The following is a 15,789-nucleotide window of genomic DNA, read 5'->3' as shown; positions in this document are numbered from 1 at the left end:
TGTCTTTTTTTTAATTTTACATTTTCTGTTTTTATTACTGCAGTTAAAATGACTTTTTTGCTCCGAAATTGAACCTTCATAGAATTTATTAATTTTATTTAAAAATTATTAGTTTCTATTATAAATATGTAATAAGATTTAAAGGTTTAAAAAGTATTTTTTAGCTGTAGTATCCCTGCTGAAACAGTTTTACAGTAATCCCTCAAATATTGCGGTTAATGTAGACCAAACATGGCCGCGATAAGTGAAAACCACAAAGTAGGATCACCCTCATTAATTCTACCAAATTACATGTTTTTGCACCTATAAAGAAATGCAAGATTATCAGAAAGTGTATACTTATTAAATATTATCATATAGATACATATATATTAAATAAATAATTAAATAAAAATAAAATAAATATATTAAATAAATAATAAACAGCTATCAGCATGTCAAAAGACTTTGTATTAAAATCTAAATGAATTTATATATACATAAAAATGTAAATGCTTTAAATATAGTACTCACAGTAAAAATAGTTCCCCTCCGCTTGATATCCTCCAAACCTGTAGGTGGTGCACATGAGCAATTCTCCTTCTTGTGATCCATTTATTGAGCATCCATTCTTCTCACTGGCAAAAAACAAAGGTTTTTACTATTAAAAATTGTTAATTTAATGTATTTGGTATTTGATAAGATTAAAAAATAGCCTCCCACTTATATATTTTTTTTATTATATTTTTATTTTTTGCTCTTTATTGTGCGTTATTCATCTTATGCGACTTCTGGATTGGAAAATACAACAAATATTCCTCTTTATTTTGTAAAAATGTAAATACTTTAAATGCTGTACTCGGTGAAAAATACAATAAATATTCCTCTTTATTGTGTAAAAATGTATATACTTTAAATACTGTACTCTAAGTGAAAAATACAGTAAATATTCCTCTTGTGCAAAAATATAAATACTTAAAATACTGTACTCACAGTGAAAAATACAGTAAATATTCCTCTTTATCGTGTAAAAATGTTAATACTTTAAATACTGTACTCACAGTGAAAAATACAGTCAATATTCCTCTTTATTGTGTATTCTTTGGTAGATATGTCATTTCTATTGACACTATAGGTCAAATCCGATTTCTATGCCCATACATGACATTGTGTAAAAAAACATTGTGTAAAAATGTAAATACCGTATTTTCACGACTATAAGGCGCACTTAAAAGTCTTAAATTTTCTCCAAAATAGACAGTGCGCCTTATAATACAGTGCGCCTTATAATAGTGCGCCTTATAATACAGTGCGCCTTATATATGGAAAAATGTCATTCATTGAGGGTGCGCCTTATAATGCGGTGCGCCTTATAGTCGTGAAAATACGGTACTTTAAATACTGTACTCACAGTGAAAAATACAGTAAATATTCCTCCTTATTGTGTATTCTTTGGTAGATATGTCATTTCTATTGAGACTATAGGTCAATTCCGAATTCTTTGCCCAAACATGACATTGTGTAAAAAAACATTGAGTAAAAATGCAATTACCGTATTTTCACGACTATAAGGCGCACTTCAAAGTCTTAAATTTTCTCCAAAATAGACAGTGCGCCTTATAATACAGTGCGCCTTATAATACAGTGCGCCTTATATATGGAAAAATGTCATTCATTGAGGGTGCGCCTTATAATGCGGTGCGCCTTATAGTCGTGAAAATACGGTACTTTAAATACTGTACTCACAGTGAAAAATACAGTAAATATTCCTCCTTATTGTGAATTCTTTGGTAGATATGTCATTTCTATTGAGACTATAGGTCAATTCCGAATTCTTTGCCCAAACATGACATTGTGTAAAAAAACATTGAGTAAAAATGCAATTACCGTATTTTCACGACTATAAGGCGCACTTCAAAGTCTTAAATTTTCTCCAAAATAGACAGTGCGCCTTATAATACAGTGCGCCTTATAATACAGTGCGCCTTATAATACAGTGCGCCTTATAATACAGTGCGCCTTATAATACAGTGCGCCTTATATATGGGAAAATGTCATTCATTGAGGGTGCGCCTTATAGTCGTGAAAATACGGTACTTTAAATACTGTACTCACATTGAAAATAGTTCCTTTCTTAAGATTAGTGCTGTTGTTATCCTCCAAACCTGAAGGTGGTGCACATAAGCAATTCTCCTTCTTATGGTCCATTTAATGAGCATCCATTGTTCTACCCTGCCAAAAAAAACAAAGGTTTTCTTAGAGAATTGTCCCAGTGGCAGCACAAAATTGCCTCAACTGTGAGCTTGGCAATCGATCTCAGCGATGCACCGTCAGCGCCATGATGAAAGACTATTTTGAAATCGGGCGGGGTTTGTCAGTAATGATTTACACCGGCATCTTAAAAAAATAAAATAAATGATGTCCATGTCAACTCTGATCAATCGATCGGGGCAAATTAGCTAATGCAACCTAAAAGAAGGCGTCTTACATAAACATAAAACACTAAAATGTCGCTAGCCGCAATGGCCGCCGGGGCGTGGTGGGCGAGGAGGGAACATTGACGAATGGCGCCCAGAGTCCGCCATCTGCCGACAAGTCTTGAGGGATCTTTGTCGGAGTGGCATCATTCCCGAAGACAAATGAAAGGACGGCGCAAAGGAAAATGTATTAGCAAGGCAGGCTAGCAGCTCATCTTTAAACATTACGCAGCAATCTGGCAGAGTTGACATTATCGCCCATTTGCTAGGAAGGCTGATGCGGAACTAAGGTAGTGGTGCAGAAAGTTCAAGAGGTGCTAGGCTAAAAAAAACAAGGGATGAAATATAGGAATACTTTGAAATACGAGCTTGATGTGTTCTGGGGTTCGAGCTCACTACACACCGGGCCATGCTTGTATATCAGGGCAAAAATTGGCTGGGAATTTTCCTTGTATCTCAAATTTCTCATCGGCTCGTATTTCAAATTTGTCTCGTATAATAGGGCAGACACTTTTGCGGAATTTGCATCGTATCTCAAATTTCACATAGGCTCGTATTTCAAATTTGTCTCGTATCATAGGGCAAACATTTTTGCGGAATTTGCATCGTATCTCAAATTTGTCTCGTATCTGAGGGAAAATATTTTTGCGGAATTTGCCTCGTATCTCAAATTTCTCATAGGCTCGTATCTCAAATTTGTCATGTACCTCAGGGCAAAAAAAATGCTCAGAATTTTCCTCGTATTTCAAATTTCTCGTATGCTCGTAAGTCAGGGGAAAAATTTCCTGTGATTTTTCACTGTATCTCAAATTTGTCGTAGGCTCGTATTTCAAATTTCTCGTATGCTTGTATCTCAGGGCAAAAAATTCCTACACATTTTCCTCATATCCCAAATTTATTTCGTGTCTCGGCAAAAATTTAAACGGAATTTGCCTCGTATCTCAAATTTCTCATATGCTCCTATCTCAAATTTCTCATATGCTCCTATCTCAAATTTTTCAGATGCTCGTATCTTAAATTTCTCGTATGCTCGTATCTCAAATTTCTTGTATGATCGTATCTCTAATTTCTCATATGCTCGAACTTCAAATTTCTTGTATGCTCGTATCTCAAATTTGTCCCGTATCTCAGGGCAAAAATTGGCTCGGAATTTTCGTCTTTCCTTGAATTTCTCGTATGCTCGTATCTCAGGGCAAAATTTTTGTCCGATCTCAAATTTGTCGTGTATCTCGACGCAAAAAAATCCTCTGAATTTTCCTCGCATCTCAAATTGTCATGCATACTGCGACTCTCATATATCAAGTCTCCTTTCAACTGACCCCTAAATCACCTATTCAGATGATTCATATTCACATTAAAAAATAAATAATAAATTCAACTTTCTCAATCTGACTTCAGGGTTCGAATATAAACGACATAAATCCATTTTAGCACAAAAAAACCTCATAATTGGAATTGTATACCTGGATTATTTCTTATCATCTGTGCATTGGCAAAGAAGGACTGTCAGGATATTGGAATTACTATATAGACTTATGAGGCTTTTTCTTCACTTGCCTAAGAGAGAAAAAAAAAGATTTTTCCATTGTTCTCAAATCCAAGAGGTTCAATTTCATATTTTTTTCTTGGCATTGTGCGTGTTTATTTGTGTGTGCGTACGTGGATGTGTAGTTTTGGCGCGCCGCCATCATCGATTCGCCTCGGGAGGCTGATCAGATGCTCTTTCATTCCATTTCATGTGCTCTATTAAAGAGATACATTCATTGCAGGTACGCTTTTAGGGTTTTTTGTTCGTTTTTTTTGTTGCCTTTGCTACAATGTGGACTTCCTTCGTAATTGTGTGCATATGATGTTTAAAACTAGGGTTGTTTGTTGTTGTGTACTTTTGCAGTTTTATCTTTTTGTACGCTTTCTAATAAGCGCCTGCTCAGTGGAGGTTTTTGGGGGTATCCCAGAGGAGATAGAAAGCTCAAAAATATCATTTTTTTTGTTCATTTTTTTTCTTAGAGATGCCACTGAGCTCATAAAATGAGGTCGGGGACATTTCTTTTTAATACAAATAAAGGTCAAGTGAAAGAGAAATGGAAAGTAGGTAGCATAGTCAGTTTTTTTGGAGATAGTAGTTTTTTAAAAGACTTTTATGTTAAGACTGTTGTACTCTGTTTTAGGATTGTTATTAGTATTGTTGGTTATATTTTTTGGTTCTTAGGCTTTAATGATATCAAAAACTGTGGTACCAAAAATGTGACTTATGTATATTGTATTTTGCGGACTATAAGTTACACTTTTTTGATAGTTTGTTCTTAGTTTGGGACTATTTTTTATGTATATTGTATTTTGCGGACTATAAGTTACACTTTTTTGATAGTTTGTTCTTAGTTTGGGACTATTTTTTATGTATATTGTATTTTGCAGACTATAAGTTACACTTTTTTGATAGTTTGTTCTTAGTTTGGGACTATTTTTTATGCATATTGTATTTTGCGGACTATAAGTCACACTTTTTTGATAGTTTGTTCTTAGTTTAGGACTATTTTTTTTAGATGATAGTTTTCCAAAAAAAACGTATGTTAAGCCTGTTGTTCACCGTTTTGGGATTGTTAGAATTGTTGCTTATATTTTGGTTGTTGGGCTTTGGTGATATCAAAAACTGCGCTACCAAAAATGTGACTTATGTATATTGTATTTTGCGGACTATAAGTCACACTTTTTTGATAGTTTGTTCTTAGTTTAGGACTATTTTTTTATGTATATTGTATTTTGCGGACTATAAGTTACACTTTCTTTCATTCTTTGTACTTAGTTTGTGAGTTTAGTTTTTTTTTATGATAGTTTTCCAAAAACACTTAAACGTGTATGGCATCTGCATATTTAACAGTATTGTTTCAGTTCAGGCGTTTGTGTTTTTTTTAATATCCGACAGTGGTGGTTTTTCGTTTTTGGTTTTCTATTTTTTCCATATATAAGGCGCACTGGATTATAAGGCGCACTGTCTATTTTGGAGAAAATTGAAGACTTTTAAGTGCGCCTTATAGTCGGGAAAATACAGTGCCTTTTTACCAATAAAAAAGATTCTCTTTGGCATTTACACTCATTTTCTGGACTATAAGTCGCACTTCTTTTCATATTTTGCCCGGCAACTAATATTCAAATCCAACTTCCATGTTTTTTATGTTGTTTTGTCTTTAAGGTATCTTATTTAAACAAAAAATTGTAATTATTACATCAATTATAAGCCTGTTGCTCTCTATTTTACTATTACTTTTAATGAATGTATGTTTGTTTTTGGTTTCTGAGCAAATCAAAAATTGCCTTTCCTAAAATGCAACTTATACTCCAGTGCAATTTATATTTACTTTTTTACGTCTTCAGCTAAAAGTTATAGTCCGAAAAATCTAGGAGTTGATTCCAATGTCTTGAAAATTTGCATTTCTGATTCCTCAGGTCCAGTAGCTGTGATTAGTGGCGAAGAAGACTCGGCCAGCCCTCTTCACCACGTCAACCACGGGATTATAACACCATGTACGTTGGATGCGGGACCAGATGCCGTCGTCATAGGGATGACACGCATTCCGGTGGTAGAGAACCCACAGTATTTCCGGCACGGACACAACTGCAACAAACCTGCCACTTGTGAGTAAACCCATATGATACATGTGTTAATAAGTTTAAGTATTTTCCAAAATGACCTTCAAAAGATTGAAGAGAAAATCTTAAGAAAAATCATCACCATTTCTAAGATACTGTACAAATCAATTGCTAGATTGCACATTGCTAAAAGGGTGTTGTGGCAGGCACAAGTGATTTTTTTAAAACGTTTTATGCATGAAATGTTATATTTTTTTCTTGAATTTCATTTGTAGACGTCAATATAAGTTGGTGTTCCGTTATGGTGTTTCTTCAACTAGCAGTTTCGTGTATGTGAAGTCTAATTTGTGCACATATAAGCCGTACCCTCGATTCTGACGTCCTTTTTAGCGAGAAATACGGCTTATATGTGAGAAATACGGCTTATTTGCGAGAAATACAGTTTATATGCGAGAAATATGGCTTACATGCGAGAAATACGGCTTACATGCGAGATTTATGGCTAATATGCGAGAAATACGGTTTACATGTGAGAAATACGGCTTATATGCGAGAAATATGGCTTATATATGAGAAAAACGGTTTCAATGCGAGAAATACGGCATATCTGCGAGAAATATGGCTTATATGCGAGAAATACAGCTTATATATGAGAAATACGGCTTATTTGCGAGAAATACAGCGAGAAACATGGCTTATATGCAAAAAATACGGCTTATAAGCGAGAAATACAGCTTATATGCAAGAAATACGGCTTAAATGCGAGAAATACGGCCTATATGCAAGAAATACAGCTCACATGCGAGAAATACGGCTTATATGCGAGAAAATACAGTAATAAAACAACCTTACTTACCTGAGCCGATAAATCAAAAGTCAATTAATTTTTTCATATTTTTCTGGTGTGGCTCTAGTACTTTTTCCACTATTTCTGTGCATACTTTTCGTATTTTGTGTTTTTTTTCGCATCTATGATAACCCTGTGGACTTACCATCAGAAAATGACAGCTTCTACCAACTTCCATTGCCCAAAATACGTAAAACGGAGACTCCAGTAATGCTCTAAGGTGCACCTGTACGTTAATTTACTGTTTATCTTTACAACGAGACACGCTGAGACCCTTGAGGCCTTCGCCATCTTGTGCTGTCATCCATTCTGTAGAGCCACGTGGCGTTAGCATCTGGCGACATTCTTCATATAGAATCAACCCAGACGAAAAGATGTCAGACGCGAGATCACTTTAAGGTCTAATTAGCCGCCGCCGTGTCGAGTTCCTCGTGAGAAACTTGACAAACAAAGCGTGGGCATGTTTGTCTACAATTTTCTTGGCTGGCTACCAAAATGGCCGACGGTCAGACGGCGACACGCGTTGGTTTTCCAGTCGGGACGGGAGGCGGGCGGAAGGAAGGAAATCCCATTTAGAGGTGATAAATAAATGAGGGCTTATGTATTATGAATGGTATGAATTGTTAATGGCCGATCGCGGGCTGATTTATGACATCACATGCTAGGCACGAGGCCGTCTGATTGCTAGCTAATGAATAAATGACACATCAGTGAAACTTCTACCTGCACCAAATAGCTGGTCACATGACGAGAGTTACCGTATTTTCACGACTATAGGCGTACCACATTATAAGGCGCACCCTCAATGAATGACATTTTTTCCATATATAAGGCGCACTGTATTATAAGGCGCACTGTCTATTTTGGCGAAAATTTCAGACTTTTAAGTGCGCCTTATAGTCGTGAACATATGGTAATTGCTATTGACTTCCAGGTATGAAGCACTCACTACTTTACAGTCACATCTAGAGCCAGCCATTGTTGATGTTTTGGATTTTTTTGTATAAAATCTTGCAGTGGGGGAGGAGCTAAATGATGAAGATTTTGTTAACTAAGATGGCATCTGCATATTTAACAGTATTGTTTCAGTCGTTCAGGCGTTTGTGTTTTTTTTAATATCCGACAGTGGTGGTTTTTTGTTTTTGGTTTTCTGTTTTTTTCCATATATAAGGCGCACTGGATTATAAGGCGCACTGTATTATAGGGCGTACTGTCTATTTTGGGGACAATTTAAGACTTTTAAGTGTGCCTTATAGTGGTGAAAATACGGCAATTGCTATTGACTTCCAGGTATGAAGCACTCACTACTTCACAGTCACCTCTAGAGCCAGCCAATGTTGATGTTTAGTATAAAATCTTGCAGTGGGGGAGGAGCTATATGATGGAAGATGTTGTAAACTAAGATGGCATCTGCATATTTAACAGTATTGTTTCAGTCGTTCAGGCGTTTGTGTTTTTTTTAATATCCGACAGTGGTGGTTTTTTGTTTTTGGTTTTCTGTTTTTTTCCATATATAAGGCGCACTGGATTATAAGGCGCCCTGTCTATTTTGGAGAAAATGTAAGACTTTTAAGTGCGCCTTATAGTCATGAAAACACGGTTAAAAAAACACAGGCAATAGCAACATTTTTTTCATCCCACCACATCCTTTTCACTTCAAAATGGCCGACTGTTCCTAACCATCACATCAACGATTAACATTGCGTATGAAAAGGAAAACCGGCAATAGCATATTTCCTCGAATACGAAGCTTTCAACATAATGAACGAATACATTATGGATCGGTTCCCAGTTATTGATAACGCCGCTACACTGTATCTTAGCCTGAAAGCTCTTTTCCAGACAATAGAAGGGGGGACCCACGAGACCCCCAGAGAAACAATCGGCACCCGGAGAAAAGCGAACTGCCGCAGTCGCTGACCCACAGAGACGGACGGACGGGGGAAGGCGAAGCACTAAGCAGTCCACCCACATCCGCACTCTCATTCACGGGTTGACAGTGCCTGGCAAGCACCTACACACAAAAACATGGCGATAAGCACATACATTTTCCTTTCCCGGCGTGTGCGTCCTGAGGGTTAGGCAAAGCATTCGTATTCAGTACAGCCGCAAACATTTGGGAGCCATTTTGTTTTGCTTTGCTGGACGATGAATGGAAAAGCGATGACCATTACGACCTTGCGATGAGTTGAGCTTTAGAATGCCATGTATTTGCAGACCCAATGGGAAATATATTGTGGAGAGAAGAGTGGTTATGCACGCTCATTTTTTTAAAATTGTGGAGTCGGGAAAAGGAATAAACAACATTGATGGATTAATAGGAGAAAAATATGTTTTAGAAGTTACGGGCATAGTACCTGAGCTTTATTCTGACTTGTGATTAGCAATATTTTAGTACAGTATAATAGTTATCCTTATGACTGCCTATTAAACACAGTAATACACGACCAGCACAAAGTTGTATTATGATTACCGTATTTTCACGACTATACAGCGCACTTAAAAGTCTTAAATTTTCTCCAAAATAGACAGGGCGCCTTATAATCCAGTGCGCCTTATATATGGGGAAAAAAAACAGAAAACCAAGAACCACCAGTGTCGGATATTAAAAAAAACACAAACGCCTGAACTGAAAGAATACTGTTAAATATTTGGATGCCATCTTAGTTTACAAAATCTTCCATCATATAGCTCCTCCCCCACTGCAAGATTTTATACAAAAAAATCCAAAACATCAACAATGGCTGGCTCTAGAGGTGACTGTGTAGTGAATACCTGGAAGTCAATAGCAATTACCGTATTTTCACGACTATAAGGCGCACTTAAAAGTCTTACATTTTCTCCAAAATAGACAGTGCGCCATATAATACAGTACGCCTTATAATACAGTGCGCCTTATAATACAGTGCGCCTTATAATATAGTGTGCCTTATCATACAGTGCGCCTTATAATATAGTGCGCCTTATAATTCAGTGCGCCTTATAATACAGTGCGCCTTATATATGGGAAAATGTCATTCATTGAGTGTGCGCCTTATAGTCGTGAAAATACGGTACTTAAAAAAATCCTGTACAAAACTTGTTATACGGCCTACACAATTTATAATGATAAAAAAAACGTATAAAATACGAGAGAAAAACATTGACAAGTATGAGTTTGAGAGTTGTGTGATCAAGTGCGTGCAAAATTGCTAATCCACTTCTTCCCCCTATGGCTAATTATCCAAAGTTACCAGACTAGCATGTGATTGGCATACATTTTCTTTCTATCTGTCAGTCTGAATAAAAATTAAATTATAGGCAACAACACAAGTATAGTTGCAATCGAACTTCAGATGAACTATTGGAGTCACAAAATGCCACTTGTGTTGGACCGAGTTGTTAGAAAATACGCCAATTGGATTGGTCACGTAAGAGAAACGGCGTAAACAGTGAAGATGAAGCTGATTGGGATGTTTCGTTGGGAGCTTTTTCCGAGTTTAATTTTTAATCCGCTGAGCGTTCTGCAAAAAAAGGCCAATTCCGTGGGCCGCATTAGCGAGATAAAGCCGGAAAGGCAAAGGACAATTCTTTAGCCTAATGACAGATTGCTATCTCACCGGGATCCGCTGTCTCACAGCAAGTGGCTTTGTTTAATCGCTCGGATTGCTTTTTTAATTACAGATTTGTTATGTCCCACCAGCTCAATATGAACAATAGCTTCACACAACGAAAAGAAACGTGAGTTAGTTTAGATTAGCATTCTTACTGTTCTCATGGGGTTATTAGTGATAGCGTCAAGACAGGCTCACTTTGCATTTCTTCTTCCTAAACTCATATTCGTCACCAAAATCAGTCCTAAAGGAGACTACTGAAATAAATTGGGTTGTCGGGAAGGAGGAAATATATATTTCAGATGTAAAGACATCACATTATTATTAAATAAACACTGTGTTAGCATTTACATTGAGGTAATAATGTAAAGGGTCGTTTTTGATAGATTTTATGAGTATTTTATTGAAAGGAATATAATTATTCGACCGGATGTGGTTGATTGGCAGGATTCTGTAAGTGTCTGCGCCCCGTCTGCGTCGCAAAATTCAGGAATGGTTCTTTCAATTGGTTAATTTTTAGTGGTTTATGCTTCTTTTTAGGAATTTGGAATCTTACTCAATCACAGGAGTACAAAAATATATTTTTAGTATTGCAGATTTGCAAAAAATTGTGACAAAAATATTTGTCTACGTAATTATATGCGATTTTCCCACCAAAGAAAAAAAGCATACGATGAAAATAGTCACTAAAATAAAGTAAAAAACCTGATCAACCGCCTCCGGTCGATTATACTTACTATGTTACCTTTAATCACTTCTTTTCTTTGACAAATATATCTTTTTTTAAATGATATTTTAATATTTCTTAATACATTCCTTTTTACTTGACTTTGTACTTCATACTTTTTACTTTAATGATGAGTGATGAGTATGTTAATACTTTAGTCCTTTTTTTCTGTTTATGTTTCATATGTACTGTTAACGGATGCACTTTTTTATATGTATCGTATCTTCTGCTGACCCCGCCCATCTATCACATTTTTAAAGTCAATGTGGCCCCCAGGCCCAAAAGTTTACCCACCCTTGGTCTATAGCAGGGGTGGGCAAACTTTTCAACCTGGCGGCCATATTGGCTTTAAAAATTTGACTGATGGGCCGGGTCAACACGAGATGTGATACATATAAAAAAGTGCATCCGTTAACAGTTCATATGAAACATAAACAGAACAAAATGACTTAAATATTAACATAATTACCACTCATTATTAAAGTAAAAAGTATTAAGTACAAAGTAAAGTCAAAAGGAATGTCTTAAGAAATATTAAAATGTAATTTAAAAAAAGATAGAAGGGCTGTAAAACACGAAAAACAAATAAAAGTGGACACAACTCTGTGTGACGGCGCCATCTTGGGTTAAAAAAATGAATAAATAAATAAAAATGGACAATGTTGACGGGCCGGATTAAAGAGCCCAACGGGCCTTATGCGGCCCACGGGCCGTAGTTTGCCCATTTCTGGTCTATAGCTAGTTTCTTAAAAAGTATTTACATAAGCGCAAACCCTTCATACATTTCTGAGTCTATTCTGACACAAAGATGTTAGATGTCGTCGTCTTTTTCAGCTTTTGTATCTACACATGGCTTTGTGTTTGATTGACAGGCGTAACGGGGGGAAAAAAAGCACCATGTGACCATGAACAAGACACTCTGGGGAAATAGAATGGGTGGCTACATAACAAAAGACATGGACCATCTCAGGTGGACAACAAAGGCTCTGGTGGCCTGACTTAACTGAGTAAATCTCTGGTGAGGAGAACGTTCCTCCCGTATCGGGGTCTTTCGGGGTCAAGCTGGGACAAATGAATTCATGTGCGGTGGCGGCGTCAATAGCGGGAGAGAGAGATTTAATCTGGGTCCCGCGTTTTAGTGTGTCACTCTGGCAGCAGAGGAAAGTGAAGGTTAAAAAAGTACATCAGTTTCGAGATGCTTCCTGGAGACAATCCCAGGAAAACTACGGGAACCAGGCAGGGGTAGCTTGAATTGGTGGCCAGCCAATCACAGGGCAGAAGGAGATAAGTGTTCAAATAGTCATGTTTTTGAGATGTGGAGAAAAAGATTTAAGACAACGAAAATCTTTGACAAATTGTCTTGGTAAAAATAATTCTGTTAAATCTGTTCCTTCAACCTGATGTTTTTAATCCTTGAAAATATTGCAGTTTTTAGACAATCATCTGTTTTGAAGCAATTTGAAATGAAACAAATGTGTTTATTAACGTCAAAGACACTGTTTTGGTTGGATAAGCTAATGCTCTGATTTAAATTTGAGACAGTTTTTTTGGGGGGGGTGCAGAAAACTGAAGGATTTTTGTCAACATTGAAGATTGTTTGATGGCATTTGTTTTTGTACTTTGAACTTGAAGTCTTTGACACAACATGTGTGTTTTTGTTGATATCAAAGACAAAAATAGAGACAATTTTGTTTGTTCGGTGTACAAAACTGAAGGATTTTTGTCAACAGTGAAGATCGTTTGATGGCATTTGTTTTTCTACCTGGAACTTGAAGTCTTTGACAAACCCAACATGGTGCTCGGACGTCTGGTCGCCCGTCTTTTGGTCGCGGGTCAAATGGTCACAGAGAGTTCACTGTTAAAGCCAGCTCTCAAAATTATATTCATGAGAGAGAGTCTATATCTAAGAGAGAGAGTTTAATATCTAAGAGAGAGAGTTTAATATCTAGGAGAGAGAGTTTAATATCTAGGAGAGAAAGTTTAATATCTAAGTAGTTTAATATCTAAGTAGTTTAATATCTAAGTAGTTTAATATCTAAGTACTGTTTAATATCTAAGTACTGTTTAATATCTAAAAGAGAGAGTTTAATATCTAAGTACTGTTTAATATCCAAGTACTGTTTAATATCTAAAATAGAGAGTTTAATATCTAAGTACTGTTTAATATCTAAGTACTGTTTAATATCTAAGTACTGTTTCATATCTAAGTACTGTTTAATATCCAAGTACTGTTTAATATCCAAGTACTGTTTAATATCCAAGTACTGTTTAATATCCAAGTACTGTTTAATATCCAAGTAGTGTTTAATATCCAAGTACTGTTTAATATCCAAGTACTGTTTAATATCCAAGTACTGTTTAAAATCCAAGTACTGTTTAATATCTAAGTACTGTTTAATATCTAAGTACTGTTTAACATCCAAGTACTGTTTAACATCCAAGTACTGTTTAACATCCAAGTACTGTTTAATATCCAAGTACGGTTTAATATCTAAGTACTATTTAACATCTAAGTACTGTCTAATATCTAAGTACTGTTAATTATCTGAGTCCTGTTTAATATCTAAGTACTGTTTAATATCCAAGTACATTTGACCAGTGACCAAAAGACCGGCGACCAAACGTCCGATCACAACCCAACATGTGTTTTTTTTTGTTCATATCAAAGACAATTTCCTAAATGAACCAAGCAAGCTATGAAGTCAATGAGAGCACTTTAAAACTTCGGATTATCATTGGATTTAAACCCGGGCCTTTTGCAGCAATGCAACGCAGCTATCCACCTACACACTGCCTCAGACAATTACTCTCATCTTAGCCAGCATTGGACAATCATCTAATTTCTTAGCATTCCACCCACATAGCTATGCAGAGCTTCATTTGTCATTTCTGTTCTGGAACTACGTGCCGCCAAGACAACGTGACAGTCACCATTCAATATTTAAAAATCCGCCAGCCGCTAAACGATTGGCTAAATCAAACTATTAATTGGAACAAAGAATTATGGTCAACATGTTAAGGGAATGACTGGATAATTCATATTTGATAAGAAAAGCGTGTTACATTTCTCAGTATTCCGTTTTTTTTCCAATTTGTCAGTACGACATTTCTGCTCGGGATGCCATTGCAAATGGCTTTGAAGGGTTGCCAGAGTCAGTGGCCAAAATGGCTGTGCCGCAAGGAAGCAAAGTGACACTAGCGTTCCGCTCTCTGACTGAGAGCCCATTTAGTTGCTCAAACATGAGCGACTCGCTAGTTACCGCGCTCGATAATCATGAATAATTCGCATCCCCGAGCTCGCCGACACCTCGGTTTCCAGAGCCAAGTGCATCGGCAAATGTGGCTTGGAAAAAAATGTGGGTTTTGACACAGAACTCTTCAGATTCAGGTACAAAAGGGCGGAGCCTATGTTTTGTTGGGATGTTTTCCAAAGTCCATAGAAGCTTATTTTAGATATTTTCTTTTAAATATAGTCGATCTGAAGCACTTTGTAACAGCTGTAGTTGTTGACGTTCTAGGAACACAGGTGTCAAAGTGGCGGTTCGCGGGCCAAATTTGGCCCGCCGCATCATTTTGTGTGGCCCGGGAAAGTCAATCATGAGTGGCAATTCTCTGTTTTAGGATCAGATTAAAATGAAGAGTATAGATGTACCGTATTTTCACGACTATAATGCGCATCTAAGTCTTAGATTTTTCTACAAAATAGACAGGGCAGGGCGCCTTATAATCCAGTGCGCCTTATATATGGAAAAAACGGAAAACCAAAAACCACCACTGTCGGATATTAAAAAAACACAAACGCCTGAACTGAAACAATACTGTTAAATATGCAGATGCCATCTTAGTTTACAAAATCTTCCACCATGTAGCTCCTCCCCCACTGCAAGATTTGATACAAAAAAATCCAAAACATTAACAATGCCCGGCTCTAGAGGTGACTGTAAAGTAGTGAGTGCTTCATACCTGGAAGTCAATAGCAATTACCGTATTTTCACGACTTTAAGGCGCACCTAAAAGTCTTACATTTTCTCCAAAATAGACAGTGCGCCTTATAATAGTGTGCCTTATAATACAGTGCGCCTTATATATGGAAAAAATGTCATTCATTGAGGGTGCGCCTTATAATGCGGTGCGCCTTATAGTCGTGAAAATACGCTACGTCCTTCAATTATTGTACGATTTAATGACATTCTTTTGTTTTTTGTGTTTGAAATTCCACACCTTTTCACAATAATGGGATAGATATACAAATTCACAGCTAGCATGTCTAGGATTATAATACTTATTGATGACACAGTTGGAAGTACTTTCGCCATGAACAAAAAGTAATATAAGATAAAAATACCATCCTAGAAAATTATCCTCATTTACAAGAATTAAAAAAACGCTAACTAATTTGGGGAAATGTTAGATGGACAGTAAAGCAAAACTAGAAAAATAAGATAAGGAAAGATAAGAAAATATAAGGTAGTGTTTGGCTAGCTCAAAGGCTTTTGGCCAAGTCTTTTTAACGGGTTGTAAAAACTGTAACGCCAACAACTGTGCATCAATTTAAGTGACAAGTGACAAGATTTCACC

The 15,789-nt window shown here is 36.5% G+C and overlaps 1 protein-coding gene and 1 long non-coding RNA gene across 3 annotated transcripts in view; one reads left to right on the top strand and one right to left on the bottom strand.

Moving 5' to 3' along the window:
• The window catches only part of ntrk3b (neurotrophic tyrosine kinase, receptor, type 3b), a 215,247-nt gene that overhangs the window by 160,907 nt on the left and 38,551 nt on the right, over positions 1 to 15,789 (top strand). For both annotated transcript variants that reach the window (XM_077713645.1, XM_077713644.1), the window contains one exon: positions 5,901 to 6,089. In XM_077713645.1, the coding sequence (XP_077569771.1) occupies positions 5,901 to 6,089 (189 nt within the window). The remainder of the gene's footprint in view (positions 1 to 5,900; positions 6,090 to 15,789) is intronic.
• The window catches only part of LOC144194524 (uncharacterized), a 75,071-nt gene continuing 61,388 nt past the window's right edge, over positions 2,107 to 15,789 (bottom strand). The window contains exon 4 of the long non-coding RNA XR_013325908.1: positions 2,107 to 2,211. This is a non-coding gene — a long non-coding RNA (uncharacterized LOC144194524). The remainder of the gene's footprint in view (positions 2,212 to 15,789) is intronic.

The sequence above is a fragment of the Stigmatopora nigra genome, chromosome 3 (genome assembly GCF_051989575.1).
Source record: "Stigmatopora nigra isolate UIUO_SnigA chromosome 3, RoL_Snig_1.1, whole genome shotgun sequence".
In the NCBI taxonomy this organism is placed as follows: Eukaryota; Metazoa; Chordata; class Actinopteri; order Syngnathiformes; family Syngnathidae; genus Stigmatopora; species Stigmatopora nigra.
This window is presented reverse-complemented; position numbering and strand designations above follow the sequence as displayed.